The sequence below is a fragment of the Natrix helvetica genome, assembly GCF_964273705.1.
Source record: "Natrix helvetica genome assembly, chromosome: 9".
Classification (NCBI taxonomy): Eukaryota; Metazoa; Chordata; class Lepidosauria; order Squamata; family Natricidae; genus Natrix; species Natrix helvetica.
In genome coordinates, this window is record NC_138560.1 from 15,439,943 (window position 1) to 15,463,919 (window position 23,977).

The 23,977-nt window shown below is 44.0% G+C and overlaps 1 protein-coding gene across 1 annotated transcript in view; it reads left to right on the forward strand.

The window, feature by feature from the left end:
• The first annotated feature begins 674 nt into the window (after window positions 1-674).
• The window catches only part of CRYBG2 (crystallin beta-gamma domain containing 2), an 88,484-nt gene continuing 65,181 nt past the window's right edge, over window positions 675-23,977 (forward strand). Inside the window, exons 1-3 of the mRNA XM_081961912.1 lie at window positions 675-1,273; window positions 6,477-6,567; window positions 14,269-15,341. Of these exons, the coding sequence (XP_081818038.1) occupies window positions 1,044-1,273; window positions 6,477-6,567; window positions 14,269-15,341 (1,394 nt within the window). The 5' untranslated portion in view covers window positions 675-1,043. The remainder of the gene's footprint in view (window positions 1,274-6,476; window positions 6,568-14,268; window positions 15,342-23,977) is intronic.

A 23,977-nucleotide genomic window follows, 5' to 3' on the forward strand; every position in this document is an offset into this window, starting at 1 on the left:
TAAGGTTGAAGGTGGAGATGGAATTAAAGCACAGTTGAACTTGCAAAATTCTGTTCCTCTAGTTAATAACACTGTAGTAACTTTTGGGCCTGTCTTTGGAGTGGGTTTCATGAATTGAGATATGTAATGAAGTGACAGCAGCAAAAACAGTTGAAATGTCTTATTGGTCTTAAAAGACCAGGTTAGCTTCCCTCCCAAACAATAGAATAGAATGGAATTTTTTATTAGCCAAGTGTGATTGGATACACAAGCAATTTGTCTTTGGTGCATAGGCTCTCAGTGTACATAAACAAGAATAAAATAGAATACATTCATCAAGAATCATAAGATACGACATTTAGTGATAGTCATAGGTTACTAATAAGCAATCAAAACTAGGGAACAAATAAAACTATATAAATTTTAAAGATACAAGCCACACGGTTATAGTCATAAGTGGGAAGAGATAGGTACTAGGAAGGAAGAGAAGAATAATAGTAACACAATCTTAGTAAGTAATATGACAGTATTGTGAGAATTAGTTGTTTAGCAGAGTGATGGCATTTGGGGAAAAAACTTGTGTCTAGTTGTTCTGGTGTGCAGTGCCCTATAGCGTCTAGATGCAGACAGTAGAGCCTTTATTTACTCTTGAGGTGTTCAGCTTCCTCCTGCAATGGTTGTTGCTTGAACCCATAAGCTTTTCCCTTTGATTTTATCAGTATGTAATTGTACACCCCTTTCCTATTCTCAGTTGTGCCCGTGGCACATACTCCTCCCCATTAGAAGCTCCCACACTGGCTGTGTTTGAGGAACATAACATTAGTTTTCTGGTGAGACTTCCAGTGACGGGCAATTCAGCTGCTGGCCAGGGTCCCAGAGTGACACACCTGGGAACTGTCAACAGATGTCACACCTTTGCAACCGGATCTTTTTCAGCAGCTGGGAAGCAAAGGAACAGAAGCTAAAAGCCAATACTTCTGCTACAGAAATGAAGCTGTGAGGTTTACCTTGATGTGGCAGCATCGGCTCATTCTTTTTGGTGGTTCCTTTCCAATGACCTCAGGATGGAGAGCCACCCACCACTTTTACCCACAGTTGCCTCACTGAGTAAGAAGGTGGGCTTCAGGAGACAGACGTCTGGCCTGTGGTCAAGAAGTGAACTCCGCCTCAAAGAACTTCATAACTCAAGAAACAAGGATAAAAGTGGTCCCCATTTGGTGGGAGAAACCGTCCATCAGAACCACAGCATGGACAAAAGAAGGAAGGAAGACAGGAAGCAAAATATCGCTGAAGGGTGAGTGTCTAGAAAAGAAGTTGAATAATTCAACTTCTGAAAGGCAGCAAGCTAGGGATACAGTTGGCTGGTTTGACTTAGGGGTGAAATGCTATCGGTTCGGTTTACCGGCAGTAAAAAAATGCTTCTGGTTCAGGCGAACCGGTATTTCCAACTATCAGCTGTGATGCGCGATTTATATTAACTAGACTCATCGGATTTTCTGCTTTCTAGCTAATCTAAATTGCATGGCACAGCGGATTCCCCTCCTCCCCCCACTGTTCTACTTACCCTTGCAGGCGCGTTCGGTAGCAGGCTCCACCCTCTGGCCCAGACGTCATCACGTCCTGTTTTTGATGCTCTGCTCTTGCGCGGAAGGTCCTGCGCATGCACGGAGGTAGCACATGCGAGCTAAGCAAGCTTGCGCGCACGCTCACATTTGCGAACCAGTAGCGAAGATAAGTTGCTTTCACCCCTGGTTTGAGTGTATTTGTTTCCAACGTTGTATTTGCAAAAGATTTTTAATTAATGATTGAACTGACCCATTCCCTGGAACTGCAGTACAAAGAGTCCACAACAGTTTACAACAGTTTGTTTACCGATTGAAGTTTACAACGGCACTGAAAAAAGTGACTTATGCCTGTTTTTCACACTTATGACTGTTACAGTCCAATGCAGCGTCTATATGATCATGTGATCAAAACCTGGGTGCTTGACAATCATATGTCTTTACAACAGTTATACTATCCAATGTGATTGCCGTTTGCAACCCTCCCATCTGGCTTCCGGCAAGCAAAGTGAATGGGAGGAGTTTAACAGATTAACAGAGTTGGAAGGGACTTTGTACATCATCTAGTCCAACCCAACCCCCCGCCCAACCAGGAGACCCTACACCGTTTCTGACAGGTGGCAGTCCAGTCTCTTTTTGAAAGCTTCCCATAGTGAAGCTCCCACAACTTCTGAAGGCAAGCTGTCTCATTGGTTGATTGCTCTCACTGTCAGAAACTTTATCCTTATTTCTAGGTTGAATCTGTCCTTGTTCAGTTTCCATCCATTATTCCTTGTCTGGCCCCTCAAGTACTGGAAGACTGCTATCATGTCTCCCCTGGTCCTTCTCTCTTCCCTACCCTAGCCGTGCCCAATTCCCCAGTTCTATGTTTTAGCCTGCAGTCCCCGAATGACTTAACGACTGCATGATTCCCTTAGCAGAATTCACAGGTCTGACAATAAAGACCCCAGGATGGTGTAGGAAGGACCTTGTCACAGAAGGAGCAGGGAGGCTCCCCAGCCATGGAAGCTGCCTGAGGGACTTGGGGTAACCCACTTTTCCCCCACCCCAATTCACTTAACAACCATGGCAAAAAGTCATAAAATTGGGAATGACTCACTTAACAACAGAAATTCTGGTCTCGATGGTGGTCATAAGTCCAGAACTACCCATACTGCGTTTCAAAGCCATGTGTGCATTTCTTCTTTGAAGAAAGAAAGCTTACACTTGAAAAAGTAAACAGACTCCATTTAAAATCTAGCTTTAAATAATTGCCATCATCTTGCTTTTCAATTATGTAACCTCTGGAACAATTTTAGGCATCAATTAATTTTTTCCAAGCCAGTATTCTGGAACAGTTTCTTTGTTAAACGCCACTTGGTGGCTTCCAAATTTCAGCAGGGAATTGAAATTCAGGGACAAATTCATAGTGGATGGAGGGAAGGAACAAAATAGTTTATCAAAGCCCCCTCCCCTCCACCTTAGTTGCTGACTCTGGCTCTAAACAAGCCTGATAGTTACTGAATAGCCAAAGGCTTGCGTCTGATGACAAATGTAGATTTGATTCAGAATCCGTGACAAAGCGAATGTCGCCAGCATGTCTGCAAGAGTTCAGCTACCTTTATTGCCCTCCTTTGCACTTTGAAAAAATGCTAACAATGTGCCACTGGCCATGTTGAGAGGGCATTATGGGACTTGGAATCCGAGATGCCCAGAGTCTACCAAGTTCAGAAAAGTTGGCGTAAGCACTTTTGATTGTTTCAGGAAACAGGCAGCAGCTGAGTCACCGCCTGGATCTTAGAGGGATCATCTTTTAGATTCTATTTTGGTTTCTACCCTAAGGCATTTTTTTTGGGGGGGGGGAGCTGTTTTACTTCCCCTTTTGCTTGTGATCAGTCTTCCCTGCACTTCCGCCTGGCTTCTGCAATCCTTTGGAATCCATTCGGTCACCTAACTCCAGTCTGAGAATTTCAGAATTTTGCGCTCAGAATGTATTTAAATTATTTGCATGCCCAGCTCGTCTATCCTGTTCAACAGTGGAGGATTCTCATTTGAAGCCATAAAGATGAAAGCATGTGGTGAAAATGAAGAGAGCAAAATAAGCAGGAATGAAATGCACACCCAACAAACAGCAAATAATGAAAACAGCAGAATTAATAGTTTGACTTTATATCAGTCTTAAAATATATGTGCTGGAAGGAGGAAATGCAAAATGCTTTCTCTGCAGGAAATTCCTACATTTCTGCAGGAAATGTCATAAAATGGGGCTACTGCATACAGGTAGTCCTTGACTTACGATGACAATTGAGCTCAACATTTATGTTGCTCAGTGAGACATTTGCTAAGTGAGTTTTGTTCCATTTTATAACCTTGCTTGCTACAGTTGTTAAATGAATCACCGCGGATGTTAAGTTAGTACCATGATTATCAAATGAATCTGGCTTCCCCCATTGACTTTGCTTGTCAGAAGGTTGCAAAAGAGGATCACATGACCGACCCCGGGACACTGCAACTGTCATAAGTATGAGTCAATTGCTAAACATCTGAATTTTGATCATGTCACCAAGAAGATTCTGCAAGGATTGTAAGTGTGAAAAATGGTCATAAGCAGTGGTGAGATTCACCTAGATTTACCACCAGTTTGCAACTGTGAGCAGGCACGCTTGCATTGCGCAAGCGCCTTCCGCACATGCATGCGGCCTTCCACGCATGCACTTTGCTTGTGCGCGTGGTGTGCACGCATGCGTTCGGCGTTGAAAATGAAGCTACATAGACTGTTTTGGCCACCCCCAATTCGGCACTACCGGTTCATCCAAACCGGTCCGAACCAGCTGAATACCACCTTTCGTCATAAGTCACTTTTTTTCAGGGCCATTGTAACTTTAAATGGTCACTAAATGAACTGTTGTAAGTCAAGGACTACCTGTACTAATGAAAACGACCCCCTACCGTGACATTTTAGTATGATAGCTAAGATACTGGACTAGAAAGCAGAAGACTGAATTCTAGCTTTCCCTTTGGCATAAAAACTAGTGCACAGCTAGTTTTCAACTTAAAACCATACGATTAGTGACTGTTTGTAATGATACTGGCATTGAAAACAGGGAGTTATGAACTGTTTTTATACAACTGTTGCAGCATCCCCAGGGTGACGTGATTGGCAACTGGCATATATTTATGTTGGTTGCAGTATCCCGGCCTCACATAATCTCCTTTTGTAACCTTCTGACAAACAAAGTCAATGGGGAAGCCAGATTTATTTAACCATATTACTAACTTAACAACAGCAGAGATTCACTTAACAACTGTGGCAAGAAAGCTCATAAAATGTGGAAATGTTGGGCTCAATAGTCATAAGTTAACAACCGAGGTGGCGCAACGGTTAGAGGGCAGTACTGCAGGCTACTTCAGTTGACTGCTAGCTGCTTTTCGGCAGTTCAAGTCCCACCAGCTCAAGGTTGACTCAGCCTTCCATCCTTCCGAGGTGGGCAAAAGGAGGACCCAGATTGTTGGGGCAAGAGGCTGACTCTGTAAACCGCTTAGAGAGGGCTGTCAAATCACTATGAAGCGGTATATAAGTCTAAGTGCTATTGCTACCTGTAATGGTTTATGGAAATGACTTTGAGAGGCAGGAGGGAGAACCACAGATTGGACAACCAGTGTGTATAAGACATCTCAACCTACAGAAGGAGGGAAGGGGTAGGAAGCATCTCAGCAGGGACCCTCCGTAGTTTTCCAGAGAGTAAAGGAAAAGGGGGGAGAAGAAGAATCAGAATACAGCTGGAAGGGACCTTGGAGGTTTTCTACTCCAGCCCCCTATCCCATTTCAGACAAATAGCTGTCCAATTTCTTCTTAAAAGCCTCCAGAATTGGAGAAGGAAGGAAGGAAGGAAGGAAGGAAGGAAGGAAGGAAGGAAGGAAGGAAGGAAGGAAGGAAGGAAGGAAGGAAGGAGGAGAGAGAAATACTTTCAGCCTTGCAAGATTCAGTTAATGTAACTTAACAGTAAAGGTAGAGCTAATCTTCCTGGAGGGACACGATGGCTCAGTGGCTAAGACACTGAGCTTTGTTGATCAGAAAAGTTGGCAGTTTGGCAGTTCAAATCCCTAGTGCTGCGTAACAGAGTGAGCTCCCGTTACTTGTCCCAACTTCTGCCAAACCTAGCAGTTCAAAAGCATGTAAAAATGCAAGTAGAAAAATAGGAACCACCTTTGGTGGGAAGGTAACAGCGTTCCGTGCGCCTTCGGTGTTTAGTCATGCCAGCCACATGACCATGGAATTTCTTGGACAGCGCTGGTTCTTTGGCTTTGAAACGGAGATGAGCACTGCCCCTAGAGTCAGGAATGACCAGCACATATGTGTGAGGAGAACCTTTACCTTTATCTAATCTTCCTGGCTGTGCTCCTTGCCTTGACTACTTCACAGGCTGAGTGACTTCGTTGTACTTTAATCGTAGCTTTATTTATTTTTTAGGATACCAGCTAGAGGCGAGAAAGTAGTACAGTGTTTGAGGTAAGAGCTCTTGGCTGTTGACTTATGACATACTGCAAAGCATACATAAACACACACGGACAAGAGAGAGTAAGCCACCGGCTCATTACATATGCCCTGAACCTGTGTGGCTGGGTTCATCAAGCCAAACCAGCCACATTCATTCTTACTCTATTCTACTGGTCTAGAGAGAGAGAGAGGGAAAAAAAACCTTGCCCTTGGCAATCTGAAGCAAAAATTAAGCCTGCTGATGCTGCCCAGAGCAACACAACCTACCATCCTTGCGCTGTGTCCTCGCTGGAGCTATGTCTGCTAAGTGTGGCAACCCCAAATACGCAGAAAGCGCCAGGTTGACTGTCTCTAGGAGGAAGAGGTATTAAAGCAAAGATGAACCACTGAGCTAATGCCATTGCGATCGCTCTACTTTCCCTTTGAATTCAAGGCTTCTTTTAACATTTTTCCTCCAGAGCAAGGGAGAAGGATGTGCCCTTTGCCCGCGGGAAGCGTGTTGCTGCAGAACCCTCAGCTTACAAGAAGTGGCAGAAGTCAACCGCAAAGGTCAGTCTTACTGCTTCCCGAGGCAGATTGCATTCTTGGCGGGCAGCTTTTGGGAGGTGGGAGTTTGGTGGTATATCAACCCAGCATGGCATTTGTCAACTTCAGCAACTTTAAGACGGGTGGACTTCCTGTCCCAGAATTCCCCAGCCGGCATGCTGGTTGGGGGATTCTGGGAGTTGAAGTTCAACAAATCTTAAAAGAGGTTGAAGCTGAGAAACATTTCTCCAGCGGCCGCAGAGCACACCCGTTTGTTTCTGACCTTCTCCCTGCCTGCCGGATGCAATCTTTTCATTTTTTTACCTTTTAACCATCTTTTATCATGTTTACACGTTTGCAAATTTTAATGTTTTAGGCTTCAACTTTTTAGACCTCCCCTTTAGGCACGAGTTCAGTTGTTGTGTAGAAAAATTCAAGGGATGTGTTAATCGGTTACTTTCCCTGAACAAAGAGTGCCCTCTACTGAGAGCAGAGTGCAACTGTAGGGAGCTGAGCCTTTGAACAATGCACAGTACTTCCTTTAATGCAGGGGTGTCCAAACTTGAGAACTTTAAGACTTGTGGACTTCAACTCCCAGAATTCCCCAGCCAGCTATGCTGGCTGGGGAATTCTGGGAGTTGAAGTTCACAAGTCTTAAAGTTCCCAAGTTTGGACACCCCTGCTTTAATGTATGCTGTGATAGTATCCTAACACATTTGTTAGTAGGGGGTTATATTGATTATCCTGATCGTAGTCAGGATGATGGATCTCTCGTCTTTCAATGCACCGTTCATCCATTATCAAAGTTTTTCTCTGCTTCTCTGACCATTTGGCTGCCTGAAAACTTAACTGAAATTGAATATTTGCTACAGGTAGTCCCTGACTTAACAACCACAGTTGAGCCCAACATTTCTGTTGCTAAACAAGACATTTGCTAAGTGAATTTTGCCTCATTTTATGACCTTTCTTGCCACAGTTGTTAAGTGAATCACTGCAATTTTTAAGTTAGTAACATGGTTCTTAAGTGAATCTGGCTTCCCCATTGACTATGCTTGTCAGGAGGTTGCAAAAGGAGATCACATGACCCCGGGACACTGCGACCGTCATAAATAGGAACCAGTTGCCAAGCCGCTAAATTTTGATCCCGTGACCATGGGGATGCTGCAACGGCCATACGTGCGAAAAAGAGCCGTGTCACTTTTTTCAGTGCCGCTGTAACTTTGAACGGTCACTAAACGAACTGTTGTAAGTTGAGGACTATCTGTACTTTTAAGAACACGGGACAGAAGCGAACAAATCCACATTAAAGTAGAAACTGGCTTTTCAGATGCATCCCTGGGCTTCAGGTTGCGATCCAGTAACTTAAAAATCACAGAGAATAGGAAGGGAAGACCGTCTGACTAAGTATTTTCCCCCTAAGATTTGGATGGAAGTTTTAATTTTAATGATTCAGAAGTCTCGCAAAGCCTGTCCTGCTTATCTTACAAACCGTCTGTGGGTATAGACAAGGAGTGGTGCTCAAACCTCTTTGATGTGCTGGATTAGCTCTTGCAAAGTGTGCAGAAAGCTGTTTTCTGCGTAGGTTATTTTGCTTTTCTTTAGCAGCATAGATGAGAAAACTTCATCCAGCACCTCTAAACCAAAACGGGGGAGCTTTTGAGATATGCTTCCAAACTTGGAGCAAACTCAAAGAAATTACAACAGAAACTGAAAATCAAAGAGATTTGCAGAAGAGTCGTTGCAAAATCTTTCAGGCGGAAAAAAAGAGATTGCATGAAAATATTCTTGGTGGTTTTCATGGAGTCAGGGTTGGGTTTGGGAGAACCTCTAGCTAAGATTCTATGCAGTTTGGAGAACCCCCAAATTCCACTCCTGGCTGGCCCTGCCCACCCCGCCCTGCCCCTTCCAGGAACCCCCATGCGGCCCGTTTTGGATGCAGGTAAGTGCAGGGCGCGTGCAAAGGCTCCGGGAGGGTGAAAAGCAGGTCTACCAGAAGTTTCGGAAGGTGGGAAATGGGCCTCTGGAGCCTGGCCATTTTTGCTCTCCTGCCGGCTCAAGGAAAGCCTCCGGAAGCCATGGAGGCCCCCCCCCCCCCATGGTGCAGTAGGCTGATTAGTCCATGCCCACCGTGGCCACGCCCACTGTGGCCACACCCACCCAGCAACCGGCAGTGAACCCCTTGCTAAAATTTTTGAAGCCCACCCCTGATTGCCTTGCTCTGTCTGTGGCACTCTTGGTGGCACTGCCAGTCTCAGATGGCAGCGGAACCTGTTGGGGTAGTTACAGCGCCTCTGCATTCTCTTCCTTCCTCCCAAAGCTGCAGAAGGGTGTGTTACTAACTAATTCAGTTCAAAGTAATTTTAATGAAGCTCTCAAAATGGTTAATATATCTCCCTCCCCCTCCCCTCTGCTTTTATTAGAGGGAATTGCAGAGACCTAAAAAAAAAAAAAACCACCACCTTGAGTTCTTGTCCTTCTTGGCTTGGAGCCAGGGTGCCCAGTTTAAAGGGGACTCACCTGAGCCAAGAAGTCTACCTCCTAGCTCAGCGAAGGGCCATGTGTAGAAGGAAATTGGCTCTGGATAGGGCTGAGGAAACATTCTTGTATAAAATGTGGGAGAGGCAGCGACACTCAGGGCAGACGATGTGAGCTAAATCTATAAATATGTCTTGGTATCGTATCTGACTCAACACTCCCTGAGTAAGGTGGGTCCTTCTGAGGGAAGGCTTGGCAAGGCTTGTTATATAGTGAGCCAGTCCTCTTGCTTTGCATATACAGCCTGTTGCACATTCGGTTTTCTGCATCCTCTAGAACAGGGGTGTCAAACTGAAGGCCCAGGAGCTGGATACGGCCAGTGGAAAACTGAGATCTGACCCATTTGGCTGCCCTGCAAACAGCAAAGAATTGACCCGCGGTGCTTCTGCCAGCGTGCGGCCTTTCTGAGCTCAGTTTTTACTGGCAGAGGGTTGCAGGAGGCCGTGATAGACGAAAATGGAGCTCGGGAGCCCATTTTCACTGGCAGAGCATTCGGTCCACCCCAGCCATCCCCAACAGGAGTGACATCAAGCTGGCCACGCCCACCATGGCCACACCCACCCTGACCTCCCGAGGTCAAACACAACCCTGATCCGGCCCTGAATGAAATTGAGAGAACCGCCGAGAGGATTATTAAGTGCTGGAACAAAACTAATATGGGCCCCCTCACTTACACATGGACACATACATCAATAATGTCATAATTGTACATTTATTAATTACATTCAAACATACTTGCAGATATATTAAAAAGGGGACAGGTACTTCCGTAAAAGATTATAAAAACAAGGATACACCTTAGTATAAACAATATAAACAATCATGAAACAATATACAGAGTTTTGAGATGACATTTCATAACCATTCATAAATTAAAAGGAAATATAAAATATATTCACCAACAAAATGAAACTAGTTGCACATTTAAATAAATAAGTAATAAAATTAAAATTCAATAAATTACAAAAATAATTGTTCACTGAGTTTCAGATTAATAAAGGTTACGTCAAACAAGGCTTCAAGACAGTTTTGCTATACACACCAATGTTTTTCTTTTTAAAAATTTGATTTTGTAATTTTTTTAAAAAAAAATGTCCCCTTCATGCCCCCCCCCCTTTGAGCTCCATGGGCCCCGGAAAAATGTACTGGTTGCACCCCACTCTCCTCAGGCCTGGAAATCGAGTTTGACACCCCTGCTCTAGAAAGAACTTTGTTTCCTAGACAGTATGGATCAGCCTTTTTAGATCCGAAATAATCGGTGCTCTAGCAAAGGAGAATGAACTTAAGTAGACAGAGGTCTACTCAATAGAGTCCTCCGATAGGTAATATTGTACCCCATAACTGGCTACAGGGCCTCCACAAAAAGCGTGCCTACAAGGCCTTCATGGCTTCTGTTTATGGCAAGTGAAGTCCAACATACTTTTGATAAGAACTAGGCTAGAAGCTTGGCTCCAGGCAGTTTCCCACGGTCATTTTACACCATATACTATATCCAACGAGATCTGCTGCCAAGCATATTATTGGCTGTCCAAACCAAGGGGCAGGTTCCTTGCTGCCAACATCATCCTTCTCCATCTTCTCTTTTTCCAATTTTTCCGTCCTGTTTTTTTCCTCCTGCAAATCTTTTTCACTTGTGTTTCTCAGATGATGCAATATTTTGAGCGATAAAACTAATCTGATGATCTGCATTCACCCACAACACAGTCATGCACAAAAAAAGATAAATTCAGGTTAAATGTATATTAAGTGTATGTATAGATTCTAAGTTATCCAGGTCATGACCTGGATGACTGAGAATCTCCCTAGGCATTTAGCTAGGCAGGACGAGGACAGGTGAACTACATTCGCATGTGTGAATGTAGTTATTAGGTTTGTAAGTATTCTGGTTAAGTGTGTGTTGAATCGATACAGTCACCATTTACACAAATTTCTTTGGGCTGCTTTACTTTCCAAACTTTAATCTTCTAATGTAGGGGTGTCAAACTCGCGGCCCGTGGGCCGGATGCATCACGGGCTGGCCACGCCCACCCTGTTTTAGCGAAGGGGGGGAAGTCGTGATACGTCACGTGACGACAACATGACGACACAAGTTTGACACCCCTGTTCTAATGCTTCTGTTGAAGGTATCTGAAATATTCGTGAACTGTTATCCTCCATCCACATTTCTTCTTCATTTTTAAGTGAAGTGGTCTATTCCATTGCTCTGTAGGATCTGAACTTTTCAATCAGAAGTAGCGGAAATTCTCAAGTCACTCTTCCGAATGCCACTCAATCTCATCTAGTCCTCGACTTATGACCATAAATGAAGCCAGAATTACAGTTGCATGCGATAGCAGTTATTAAGTGAATCACCACATGATCTTACCCTCTGATTTTATGGGTTTTTTTTTTTATAGTGGTCATTAAATGAATCTATTTTTTACCAATGAGTGATTTTGCCAGAAACTGGAAGCAAATGCAGGAAACTGGGAAAAACCAGTGAAAATCAGGGTGGTCGTAAGTCAGAGCACCATGTAACCCAGGGGTGTCCAAACTTGGGAACTTTAAGACTTGTGGACTTCAACTCCCAGAATTCCCCAGCCAGCATGGCTGGCTGGGGAATTCTGGGAGTTGAAGTCCACAAGTCTTAAAGTTCCCAAGTTTGGACACCCCTGATGTAACCAGACCTGATTTTTCAGCCATTTTTATAGTGGTCGTTAAACAAATCTCAGGATCATAAATCTGAATCCACTTTCTCAAATGGGTGGGGGGTTTTGGGGTGGGTTTTTCTTTTGGCCAGAAACTGCCCCCCCCCCCCAAAAGCCATAAATTACATTCATATGAAAACAGGATGCCTCCATTAGTTGTAAATGTCCTATTTCAATGTACTTTCAATGCAGTCAAGGTTATATAATATTTTAAAAATATTAACATCCTATTATTATTATTTTTTTAAAAAAATGAAGTACTGAGAATAAAAAAGAAATAAGTAATTGATACCATGTTAACCTGGGAGGACTCAGCATCCATCCTGGATCTGCCATCATTTTTTCTTCCCCAACCCAGGGAAAAAAAAAACAGGAGCAAAGAAATGAAAGAGTGAGCTAGTGAGAGAGAGAGAGACTTTGGGGCCTCGTTTGGTTCCTTCTTACAGATTTTCTGCTGGGTTTTCTCCCCGCTGCCAGCTGTCTGACTGGCACCCAACGTGGCACTGCAGTGCATTGGCATGGCCCATGAGCAAAATCCCACCTGCTTTTTCTGCAGTGGATAAGAGGGATGTCCCCCCCTCCCCCCAGCATGACGGTATGGCCAAGGGCTCCTAATCTAGCCCCTGCCATGTTTGGGAGGCAGCTGGCTCACCTGGGGGCAGTTACAGGTATGTGAGGCAGCTGAAGTCTCCAAAGGTGTGTGTATGGAATTGGAACAAGAGGATGCTTATTATCGAGTGGTTTCCTGCTACTTCAGCAGCTCCTTTGGGTAGGGTGCCCCTGAGCTGTTTTTCAGTCTCTGGAGCTGGCCCTGAGGGTAGGCATGGCTGCTATCCAGGCATGCTTCATCTGCTGCAGGAGAAACCACCCACTTCCTGGCCTGGCAAAGGGGCCGAGGAGGATTATATAAAAGGAAGCAGAATCAAATTAGGGCTGCTATACATGTGATAAATTCAACTGCACAATGGCAGGCCTGCCCCGGGAACATTTTTACATAATTGGGAGTTTTTAGGGCCATAGAACTTGAATTCCTGACAACCCTGACTTTAGCGTTAAGGCCCAGAAGCTAAGCTGTCAGTCCTCATGACTGGAATGTAACTTTTAGATAGGAAGGTAGTCAGAGTGTTTATGAGAGGTGGGGTTCCTGGGCGCAAAATAGGGACTTGGCCTCTTTTTGTGCCTTCCCTAATTTTCTATGCCCACTCAACCCATCTTATAATTTGTTTATGGTTTAATTAAAATCCGCTCGTTGTTGTTTCAATACAAGATGGGTGGCAAATAAATTCAATAAGCAAGTAAGTAAACAAACGAACAACAGAAGTAAAATAAAAACTGGGCCAGTTTACAAACTAGTGTAAACAACACAGCAACAAACTGTAAAATGTTATAAAATCATTGTTAGGTCTGAGAAGTCCAGCTAAGCCACTCATGAAATTTTTATTTCTAAATTTTAGGGAGGAGGAGAATGAGAGGCGGATGGGTGCTTGTAGTTGGATGTATCCTTGAGTAAGGCGAAGTAGTTTGAGAACTGCCAGGTTTAGCTTATCTTGTTGGGTAAGCCTAGAAACTTATACTTTGTGAAAGAAACTTTGATTCAAGCAATCCTGGCTTAGTGTGGTCTGTGTAGCCAGGAAGAGCTGGATAACTCATCTCATCTGTCTTAACAATTCGTTTTATTTGTTTCTACGTACCTATCTCAGTGGCTGAAATTATCTTATCGTATTTAGTAATTAACCCTATGAGGCTGAAGGGATGCAGTGGCTCAGTGGCTCAGTGGCTAAGACACTGAGCTTGTCGATCAGAAAGATAGGCAGTTCATGGTTCAAATCCCTAGCGCTGCGTAACAGAGTGAGCTCCCATTACTTGTCCCAGCTTCTGCCAACGTAGCAGTTCGAAAGCACGCAAAAATGCAAGTAGAAAAATAGGAATCGCCTTTGGTGGGAAGGTAACAATGTTCCGTGTACCTTTGGCGTTTAGTCATGCCGGCCACATGACCACGGAGACGTCTTCGGACATCGCTGGTTCTTTGGCTTTGAAACGGAGATGAGCACTGCCCCCTAGAGTCAGGAACGACAAGCACAAATGTGAGAAGAGAACCTTTATCTTTACCTTGAGTACATTGCTGTGACCACCTGTCAGCCCTTTAAGCAGAGCAGAATAGGAAACCAAAGTATTGCTAGCCAATACTATTTTTAATGTAAAGTTATAGTGACAGAATCTTGTAGTCTGAAAAAGCTTCCCACTCCCACTCAAACTTATCTTTGTGAGAACTAGGGAAGGTCTTGTCTGAGACGGTAGTCGGATTACACTTTTATCCCAGACTGAGATTTATCTGACCATTGTATTGGCTGTGGCTTTTTTCTTCTGTGGCTCAAGGTTATTCCTTCTTCCCACTAAATCTCCATCTGGCCTGTATGCTCCTACTCACCTGACCCAAGAAACAGGCCTTGGAAGCGTTTGAATTTGCACTTCCCTTCTCAACATTCTCCCTTCCATTCTACAGACCCGCTCGCTTAGCTCCTCGGAGCCCAGTCTCTGGAAGAACAGCCTCTTCAACAAGTTCAGAAATTTGGGTTGGCACAAGCGCCGCAGCAGCCATATTGAGCTCTCCAATTGTGTTGACAACGCAGCATGTGATCCTTGGTGTTTGGGGCGGCTTCAGAGACCGGCTGTTGGCAGCTGTGTGGATATGAAGAGTAGACCTGATGTCTGCCCTCAACCCCATGAAATGGAGAAGGAGAAATTCCCATCTCAATCAAGTGAAATGGATTCCGTATGGTCAGATGTGGTCCCATCTACATCCTTAGATGCTCTGCATTTCTGGGTAGACAAGTCCTTCTCCACCAGCTATTCTTTTCTGGACTGTACAACCGCATCCAAAATAGAAGGAGACCTGGGGGAAAGTAGCGAAGATGCCAAGTCTCTCTCTGGATTGGTTGAAAATATATTAGAAGATCATTTCACTTCAGAAACGTCTCTGCTTCTTATGGTGGGGAATTCAGAAAATCCGAGTGACCGCACTGGGCCCAGAAAGTCTGGACATTTGGGCAAAGGGACAAGCCTTAAGAGTGTAATGGCAGGCCCAAATGTCCAGTGGCCTCCAGGAGTAGCGGAGGGTGCAAAAACCACCCCAACCAAGAATCCTTCAATCATTCGCTACGAGATTATGATCACAATGACTAAGTCAGAAGAAGAAGAGGATGTGGAAGCCAAACCTACAGCTGGCTGCGGTGAGCAAAGCTCGCCTTGCCACTTACCTGGGAAGGCAGCACTTTCTCTGGGGGTTGCTGAATTAGAGAAAACAGCGGGACAACGTCACCAGAAACCAGCCAGACCGGCTCTTCGGTTGTCAGCGGGCAAGGAATTCCAAGACTGCAATAGGTTGCACGGGGTGGAAACCTGTCAGGTGTGCGGCTTGATAGCAGCCTCTGCCACAAAGAGCCTGGCAGTTCCGCGGGGACTGGAGAGCAGCCCAAGGGAAGGAGCACAGTGGAACGGAGCCGATCTAGGGCATTCCCAGAATGGCACCTCGGTGGAAGGGAAAGGCAATATAGCATTGGAGACCTCGGCCAACAGGTACGTGGGATACAGGGTTGGAAAGCCGGGCATCACAGCAGGTGTGTTCTCTGAACCAGCCCTGAACTGCTGAGAAGGACTCGGGAGACATGCCTCGGCAAAGAGAAAGAGAAAGCTGGAGAGTGATTTTTCACCTTTTCATTCCACTAAACCAGGGGTGTCCAAACTTGGCAACTTTAAGACTTGTGGACTTCAACTCCCAGAATTCCTCATGGTTGGCTGAGGAATTCTCGGAGTTGAAGTCCACAAGTCTTAAAGTTGCCAAGTTTGGACACCCCTGCACTAAACCTTGGGAGGTTGCCTATTGGGATAGTTTATCACACAACAGCTCAGGTGGGGCATTTTAACTCTTAGCAATCTTTGGTTGGGCACTGAATGAAACAGTTATCAGAGAAAAGAAAAGAAAGAGAAGGGAGGTGGGGACAGGTTTGGAGGCAAGGTTCCTGCTGGTCCAGGGTTCAGGATTTGTGTAGAATGCAAAGAGAGAGAGAGGGAGGGAGGGAGGGAGGGAGAGAGAGAGAGAGAGAGAGAGAGAGAGAGACAGAGACAGAGACAGAGACAGAGAATCAATCCCCCATCCTATTTGCTGCAGTCTCTGTGACATGCTTTTTGGGTGGAAAGCTTGGGTTCAATTGGAAGAGGATTATGAAAACTGTACTTCAGCATCACCAGAGGTGCTAGGGGGTAGGTAGCATTGTTGCCAGTTATTTCAACGGCTGAATAGCTGAAGGAAGAGAAAGGAATGCCATTGAACTAGTGCCGTCTTCTCTATAAAAAGTTTGAACCCAGCTTCCTTCCATAAAGCTGAGTGGCGAAGGAAATCCCATCGAGTCTGGAGAAGATTATTCCTTTGCAAGATTGCACAGGATTATAATTAGTGGGTCTGCAAATGACAGATGCATTTCCTCATTCACCCCCCCCCCCCCCCCCGAGCCTTTGGATATTGCAAAGGGCTGGGAACCAAACCAATGACTTGGGCTGTTGATAAAGACTGAGATTTTTTTTAAAAAATTCAGCAATCGCCTGGCTTTCCTGCATTGGGACCCACTTATGCATTGCTCAAACTAAGGAGAAAAAGGAATGGCAGTTTGCAAGATGGTTGCACAAGTTAATTTATAGGTAGCAATGTATATTTGGAAATAATGACTATAATTTATATAGAAATTAAAGGTATTTCAAGCTACTGAAGAAAGATTTTGACCAGGTGACAGTTCCTGCAAGCTGTAGTAGATGGGTGATTTCAAAACCTGTCTGCATCCACCCCCCACCCCCACCCCCACCCCCTTTAAGATGAATGTAGGATGGGCAGTACTTTAAAATGTAGTACCTACTTGGGAGGCTGTGAAGACCATCTTATGAATGATGCTGTGAAGACCATCTTGTGAATGAGAACTAATATTGAACAATGTTAGCCTTTTGCTTAAGTGGGTTTCTAATTGTCTATGTGTGAACTATGTGTGAAACCTCTCTGTGTGAGAGGTTTCCTATTGTTAGCCAGCTTGAGCATGGAAATGGGCGGCACAAAAATAATAAGTAGACTCCCATAAACGAGGAACACCTTCAAATAGGTGTCTTTTGTAGAGCAAGACACATGACCTCCTGATTTCCTCTTAAGGACTTCAAAAGACGTCCGTAAATAGCAGTACAGTAAATGGGCAAAAATACAGTAATTGAAGACTGGGTTCCAATAAATCTCCACTTAAGGGATATTGAATCATTTCTATTGGACTGAATAGAATTTGCTTCCGAGGGAATGTAGATTGAATTGCATTATGACCAGATAAAAGGTGAGTACTTTTTCAACTGATGTATCTTCAGATAGATCCAGCACAGACATCTAACTGTGTATTCTGCTTGCAGACAGGTCCCTATTATGTCCTGTTTTTGTTGCACTCTTGATCTCTCTTGTTCACATTTACCAGGGTTTTATAAAGCATGGAGGAAAGAGGGATGTATGATACATGTTTATGTATTTTGGGAGGGTGCATGTTGCAGCATAGGAACACTGCCCAGAAAAAGTTGAATGCTTCTTTCTCAGCAACCCCTACGGAAGAATTCCACAGCTTTTGCATTTGTTGATGGGTACATCCTTAGGTGAAAATTCTTTTTCAAAAGTTCAAAAATATTGGCTGCTGGGGGTGATCAACAATGCAGCCGTAGGATTAAAAGTTTGCCTTGGGATGTTGTCTTGGTAGAAAGAGAACAAACAAACAAACCTAAATATGAATGTAGCTTTGAATAGAGCTTTATTATGTCAGAGCTAAAGCATCTGCGTGAACTGAAGGTTCGTTTGTCTACTCATTCTCAAATGTGGCAGTTAGTTAAAGGACAGACTTCTACTTATGGGACAATAGCAAATAGAGTCACATCCTCTGCCTGCTATTGGCCAGACAGTGTAAAAGAAAGAGGATTTGGGAGAAGGAAGAAGTCCCTGTCATTCCTGTGGTCCATTTCTTTTGCCTTCTGGACATTTCTTCCTTTATGGGAATGGAGATCTGAAGCTTAATTCTGAGTGAAGGACATGAGGACCCAGTAATGGCAGACCAGTAGCAGATCCTCAATATTTGTTGTCATGTGTTTCCATTCAAGGTTTGGGGTGCGAATTTGGAGTTTGCGAGAAGCCCTGCTCTTAATGGGAGAGAACAGAGGAGACAAAGTTGGGGTAGAGGAGCATTGGGAAGCAGTAAGGGCCTTGCTTGAGCCCCTTAGGCCAGGTGGAGTGCTCTGAAGAGCTATATTTATCTTTGTGTTGTAAGCTTTCATGTTAGAATTATGGTGTGAATAGGGACATGGGTATGTGCGTGTTATAGTGGCCACTTTTAGAACTTTTTTCTTTCAAAAGCCAGCCATCAAATTAGTGTTTGCTTTGAAAAACTATGTGAGAATGCCTGACAGGTGCAAACAGCTGGTCAAGGACAACAACCCAGAGTCCAGTTAGGTGGCTGTAATGCTACTGTTAGGGGTTAACGCAGAATCTTGGAAAAAGCAAGAAGAATGTATTAGTGAGTTCATTTAGGTGGAGTCTCTTGGAATGTTTTGAATAGTTTCTATCCCGTCTTGTTGTGACCTGAGCTGCCTGGCTATTTATGAGATATGCTACCAATGGGCCCTCTTGTCTCTTGGTTGGTTATGTCTAATGCGCCTTCCATTGCTGCCCTAGATTTCCCACACTGTCTCCCAGGGCCTTTTGGTATCGTCCCATCAATATCCTGTAAAGATATGGTTGACAGGCGGTGAAGGATTGGCAGGTGGTTCTGAAAACAGTGAAAGTGATCTCCTTTAGAAGACCAGAAGCCTTTTCCCCCTGGAAGTTGCCTATAACTTCTATGCCCAACTCTAGTTGGTCCATATCACAGGCAGGTATTAAAAGCACTGGACTAAATTAAGATGGCAGCAGCAGCTTCATGTCTCTCACCAACACTTTCGCTTCACACAATGCTAGCCTAGAAAATAATGCTAGGTTGCACTTTGTTCTCAACTTTGGGAAAACTAGCTGAAATTCTAAATGTTTGCCTCCTTAATTGGTCATCAAGATGTTGCTGTTAGTCATAAAGCTAATTAAACAGCCCACACATTTAGAGAGATGAAGCTATGATAATTCCACTTTAGTGTCTGCAGAAGGGAACTTCTAGGCAAACCACCTCAGGAGAACAGAAAACAAAGACACACATATGCATTTTTAAGAAATAAAAGCTGTTCTTCTCAGCCAATATAACTTGTCATTCCTTTCCTTGGGTATTAACTGCAAATATACCTAATCCCAAGGGATGCGGTGGCTCAGTGGCTAAGACGCTGAGCTTGTCGATCAGAAAGGTCGGCTGGTCGGTGGTTTGAATCCCTAGCGCCGTGTAACAGAATGAGCTCCCGTTACTTGTCCCAGCTTTTGCCAACCTAGCAGTTCAAAAGTACTGTATGTAAAAATGCAAGTAGAAAAATAGGAACCACCTCTGGTGGGAAAATAACAGTGTTCTGTGTGCCTTTGGCATTTAGTCATGCTGACCACATGACCATGGAGACGTCTTCGGACAATGCTGGCTCTTTGGCTTTGAAACGGAGATCAGCACTGCCCCCTAGAGTTGGGAAAAACTAGCACATATGTGCAAGGGGAACCTTTACCTTTATACCTAATCCCAAAATTACGAGAGTTAAAATGGTCTGAGAACTGAGCACGAGTGTTTGGTTGTGCCAAATAAGTTTCTTATATTTGTTGTTTATTAGGAACCAAAGCGTTTTGATAACCTTGCTGCTCTCTTAAGTATTTGCCATATTTTGTTTGTTTATTTGGACAAAATAAAGATTGGTGCTGTTCCATAGCTGAGCTGAATAGGAATATCTTCAAGGAAACTCTAATCCTTAAAATAGTCCTTTTAAGACACTTCACGAGAAATCCTAGATTCATTCATTTATAGAGCACCATTCCTGTTTCCTGCTTTAAAAGCATTCCTGTATATAAAAAAACTGTTAGAAACCTACCTTTTCCTTAAAGAGCAGTAGTAGCCTTTCTCTGAAGCTCTTCATTAGAACTATTATGTATAAATCCAAGTGCAACCCCATAGCCACTGCAAGACTAAAACCTATGGAGTTTGCTGGAATTGGATTTGACTATCTAAAGAAAAGAAGAATTCAGGAGTGACATGATAGCAGTGTTCCAATATCTCAGGAGCTGCCACAAAGAAGAGGGAGTCAAGCTATTTTCCAAAGCACCTGAGGGTAGGATAAGAAGCAATGGGTGGAAATTAATCAAGGAGAGAAGCAACCTAGAACTAAGGAGAAATTTTCTGACAGTTAGAACAATTAATCAGTGGAACAACTTGCCTCTAGAAGTTGTGAATGCTCCAACATTGGAAGTTTTAAAAAAGATATTGGTCAACCATTTGTCTGAAATGGTTACAGGTTTCCTGACTGAGCAGACATTGGATAAGAAGACCTCCAAAGTCCTTTCCAATTCTGTTATTCTGTTATTCAGTGTGACAAGGGGCCTAGCCATATAATCTAACCACAATTTGTATTTTCACAAGCTTCAAGGTTGCTCACTTCTGGAATAAGGAGACATAAGATCTGTATCTTTTTTGGATTTTGAAGCATCTTAGGATCGATGCCTGGATAAAAACTTCAACTTTGGATTATTTTAACATGGTTTTCGTCATGCTAAAATAATGGCTATGCTATTTTGCATAAGGTGAAGAACTTTTAGGGTTTCAACTGTGATCGCTATGCCAGTGTTTTAATATTTTGAAATTTTAAGTGCCGATATTATATATCTTATTTTCTTATGTTGCCTATTGATTCCAGAGAAATAATCATTTAGTCTTTGGTAGCCCAACTGAATACAATACTTCAAGATAATAAACCTGTATGGTGCAAGATTATTTTGACACACGGTTATCTTTAGAATCAGATTAGAGCTGGAAGGGACCTTGGAGGTCTTCTAGTCCAATCCCCTACTCCAGCAGGGGATCCTGTACCATTTCAGAGAAGGAGCTGTCTAGTCTCTTCTTAAAAACCTCCAATGATGAAGCACCCATAATGTCTGAAGGCAAGCTGTTCCACTGGTTAATTATCCTCACTCTTAAGAAGTTTCTCCCTATTCCAGGTTGCTTCTGTCCTTGATTTCCATCCATTGTTTCTTGTCCTTCCCTCTGGTGCTTTGGAAAATAAATTGACCCCCTCTTCTTTGTGGCAGCCTCTCAAATACTGGAATACTGCAATCATGTCCCCCCATTATCTTATGTAATCTGTCTGGAGAAAAGCATTACCTGACAATTTAACACATGTTCTATTTATTGCATACAAAATCCCAAGTATTTCATTTTAGTAACATCTCTAAATAATAGATCCAGGAGGAAATCAACATGTTCAATCCTACTTGTTGAGTAGAATTCCCTCCTGTGCTGCAGTTCACTTACTTACTAGTTTATATGAATATATATTTATCAAATATATTGAGGCCTTTGAACTCTGGTGCTGGAAAAGACTCCTGAAAGTCCCTTGGACTGCAAGGCGATCCAACCGGTCAGTCCTAGAGGAAATCAACCCTGACTGCTCTTTGGAAGGCCAGATCCTGAAGATGAAACTCAAATACTTTGGCCACCTGATGAGAAGGAAGGAGTCACTGGAGAAGAGCCTCATGCTGGGAAAGATGGAGGGCAAAAGAAGAAAGGGACAACAGAGAATGAGGTGGCTGGATGGAGTTACTGAAGCAGTCAGCATGATTCCGGGGGATGGTAGAGGACCAGAAGGCCTGGGGGAACGTTGTCCATTCAATTCAATAAGAGCCCGCTGGAGTTGGACGACCAATACATTTAAACCAGAGATCTCTAAACTTGGCAACTTTAAGACTTGTGGACTTCAGCTCCCAGAATTCCCCAGCCAGCATGGGAGTTGAAGTTCACAAGTCTTAAAGTTGCCAAGTTTGGAACCCCTGATTTAAATAAATAATAAGCTGTTCCTATTCTAATTTAATATAGCTTTTCTGAATGTGATGGTCTTGAAATACACTGCACTACAATTGTTGCACTTTTATCCTTAAGGGAAAGATGTAGGATCTCCTGTTTGGGCTGCGGGGGAAGGGGTTGCACTAGACGACCTACAAGGTCCCTTCCGACTCTGTTAAATCTAATCTAAGAAATCAGGTGAAATATCCACTGGCCTTGTTTTCTGCAGGATCCTTTAATTGGCTTTTTCCTTCTTAAATACCTGGTCACAGATCTGCCTTTCCTTTTCTTCAGATATTCTACTTACTGCTCACACCCAGCCCTGTGAAATATGCATGCTTGTTCTGGCACATACAGTATATCGTAGCCTTTGTTTATGTAAAACCAGAACATTATCGTGGGCTTTGCTGCATGGCAGAGTAGGGCGTTTTAATATTGCTGGACAGCAATGAGGAAAACAGATATTAGAGAGTATTACAGGACTTCATTAAAAGGTTTATGAAGCACATTCCTCGGTAAGGGCTTTTGCCCAAGCAGTGACCTTCAAGTGATGTTGTATAGAGCAGGGGTCACCAAACTTCCTGACATCGGGGAGCACTAAATTCAAAATTTTAAGTCCTTCAGACCACTAATACTCATCCCTCCTCGCCTGCCCGCCCGGTCTCCTTAGGGCCCCAACACGAAGCAGATGTTGGAGCTACCATGATAAAGACTTGGCAAAACAGCTGTCTCAATTCAAATTGGATCTGGCCGAGAAGGAGGCTCAGTAGAAGCACCTCATTGAGGACTATGAGCATAAGCTTTCCAAGCAGAGGGAAGACCTGCGGGAGTGCAAGGCCAGGTACCGGCGCCTGGAGGCTCAGCGGGCTGAGATGTTCAGCCAGTTCCAGACCATGATGCAGTCCCACTGGAACAAGGCTCTCTGGCTCTTTGTCCCCAGCGGTGCTTCTCTCCAGCCTTCACCCGAAGCCCAACACCAGGAGGCCAAAGCAGATCCCAAGTCAGAATTTCTGCCCCCCTCTGACCCACAAAAAAAGACCCCGAAGGGGGAGTCTCTCTGCAGCAACACAAACATCCATTGCATATATCTGGCCCAGAGCCTGTAGTTTGAGGGCCTCATATTTAGTGCAATATAAAAAATGCAAATAACTTTACTGCAGACCACCCAAATTTTCTCATGGACCACCAGTTGTTGACCGCTGATATAGAGTCCCTCAGAAGTTTCTCCAGGGTGCTCCCTGATGAGAAGATCAATAACAGCCCACAGGCATCCTGAAGGATGAGTTGCCTGTTTTTGTCGCTGGTTTCCTTTTTCAGGCATCCCCAAGAAGAATGTTGATTCAGCATATTCTAATTCCCTCTCCCCAACTTTAGGTAGGACTGTGATGATGCCCAATCCAAATCAGACTCCCCCAGTGGGTGGCGGGAATGATGGGTGTGGTGATTTAACATATTCAGGGCTTCACATGTACCAAGTATGTTTGCTGAAACATCTGCCAGAATCTCCTAAGCAAGTTAGGTGTCGTGAAAACCTTAGAGCAGGGGTGTCCAAACTTGGGAACTTTAAGACTTGTGGACTTCAACTCCCAGAATTCCCCAGCCAGCATTCTGGGAGTTGAAGTCCACAAGTCTTAAAGTTCCCAAGTTTGGACACCCCTGCCTTAGAGGATTCTTAGGTTAGGAAGTTAGGCAAGACTGTTTTTCACAAATGAAGGCAAATATACAGATCCTGGGATAATGTTGCAGGATCCAATCTGGGTCAGTCGCTGGGACCAGAGGTTTATTCTTCTGAGCTTTCGGACTCGTGCTGGATCCCATCCTCAGGGAACTTCTCTCTAACATAATGTGTTAGAGAGACGTTCTTATGAGGCTGTGCTCCAGTGTACGGGTCTCCAACCTCGGCAACTTTAAGACTTGTGGACTTCAACTCCCAGAATTCTGGCTGAGGAATTCTGAGAGTTGAAGTCCACAAGTCTTAAAGTTGCCAAGGTTGGAGACCCCTGCTCCAGCATGAGTCCAGAAGCTGGGAAGACTAAACCTCTGGTCCCGGTAACCAACCCAGATTGGATCCTGTAAGTCTGCGTTGTCTTTCTTCCAGAAAACAACAACAACATCAGGCTAGAGAAATTCTTGACTTCCCCAAGACACAACTAAATCCATTGCCACTTACTGACCACACATAATAATGATTCTAACCCTGTG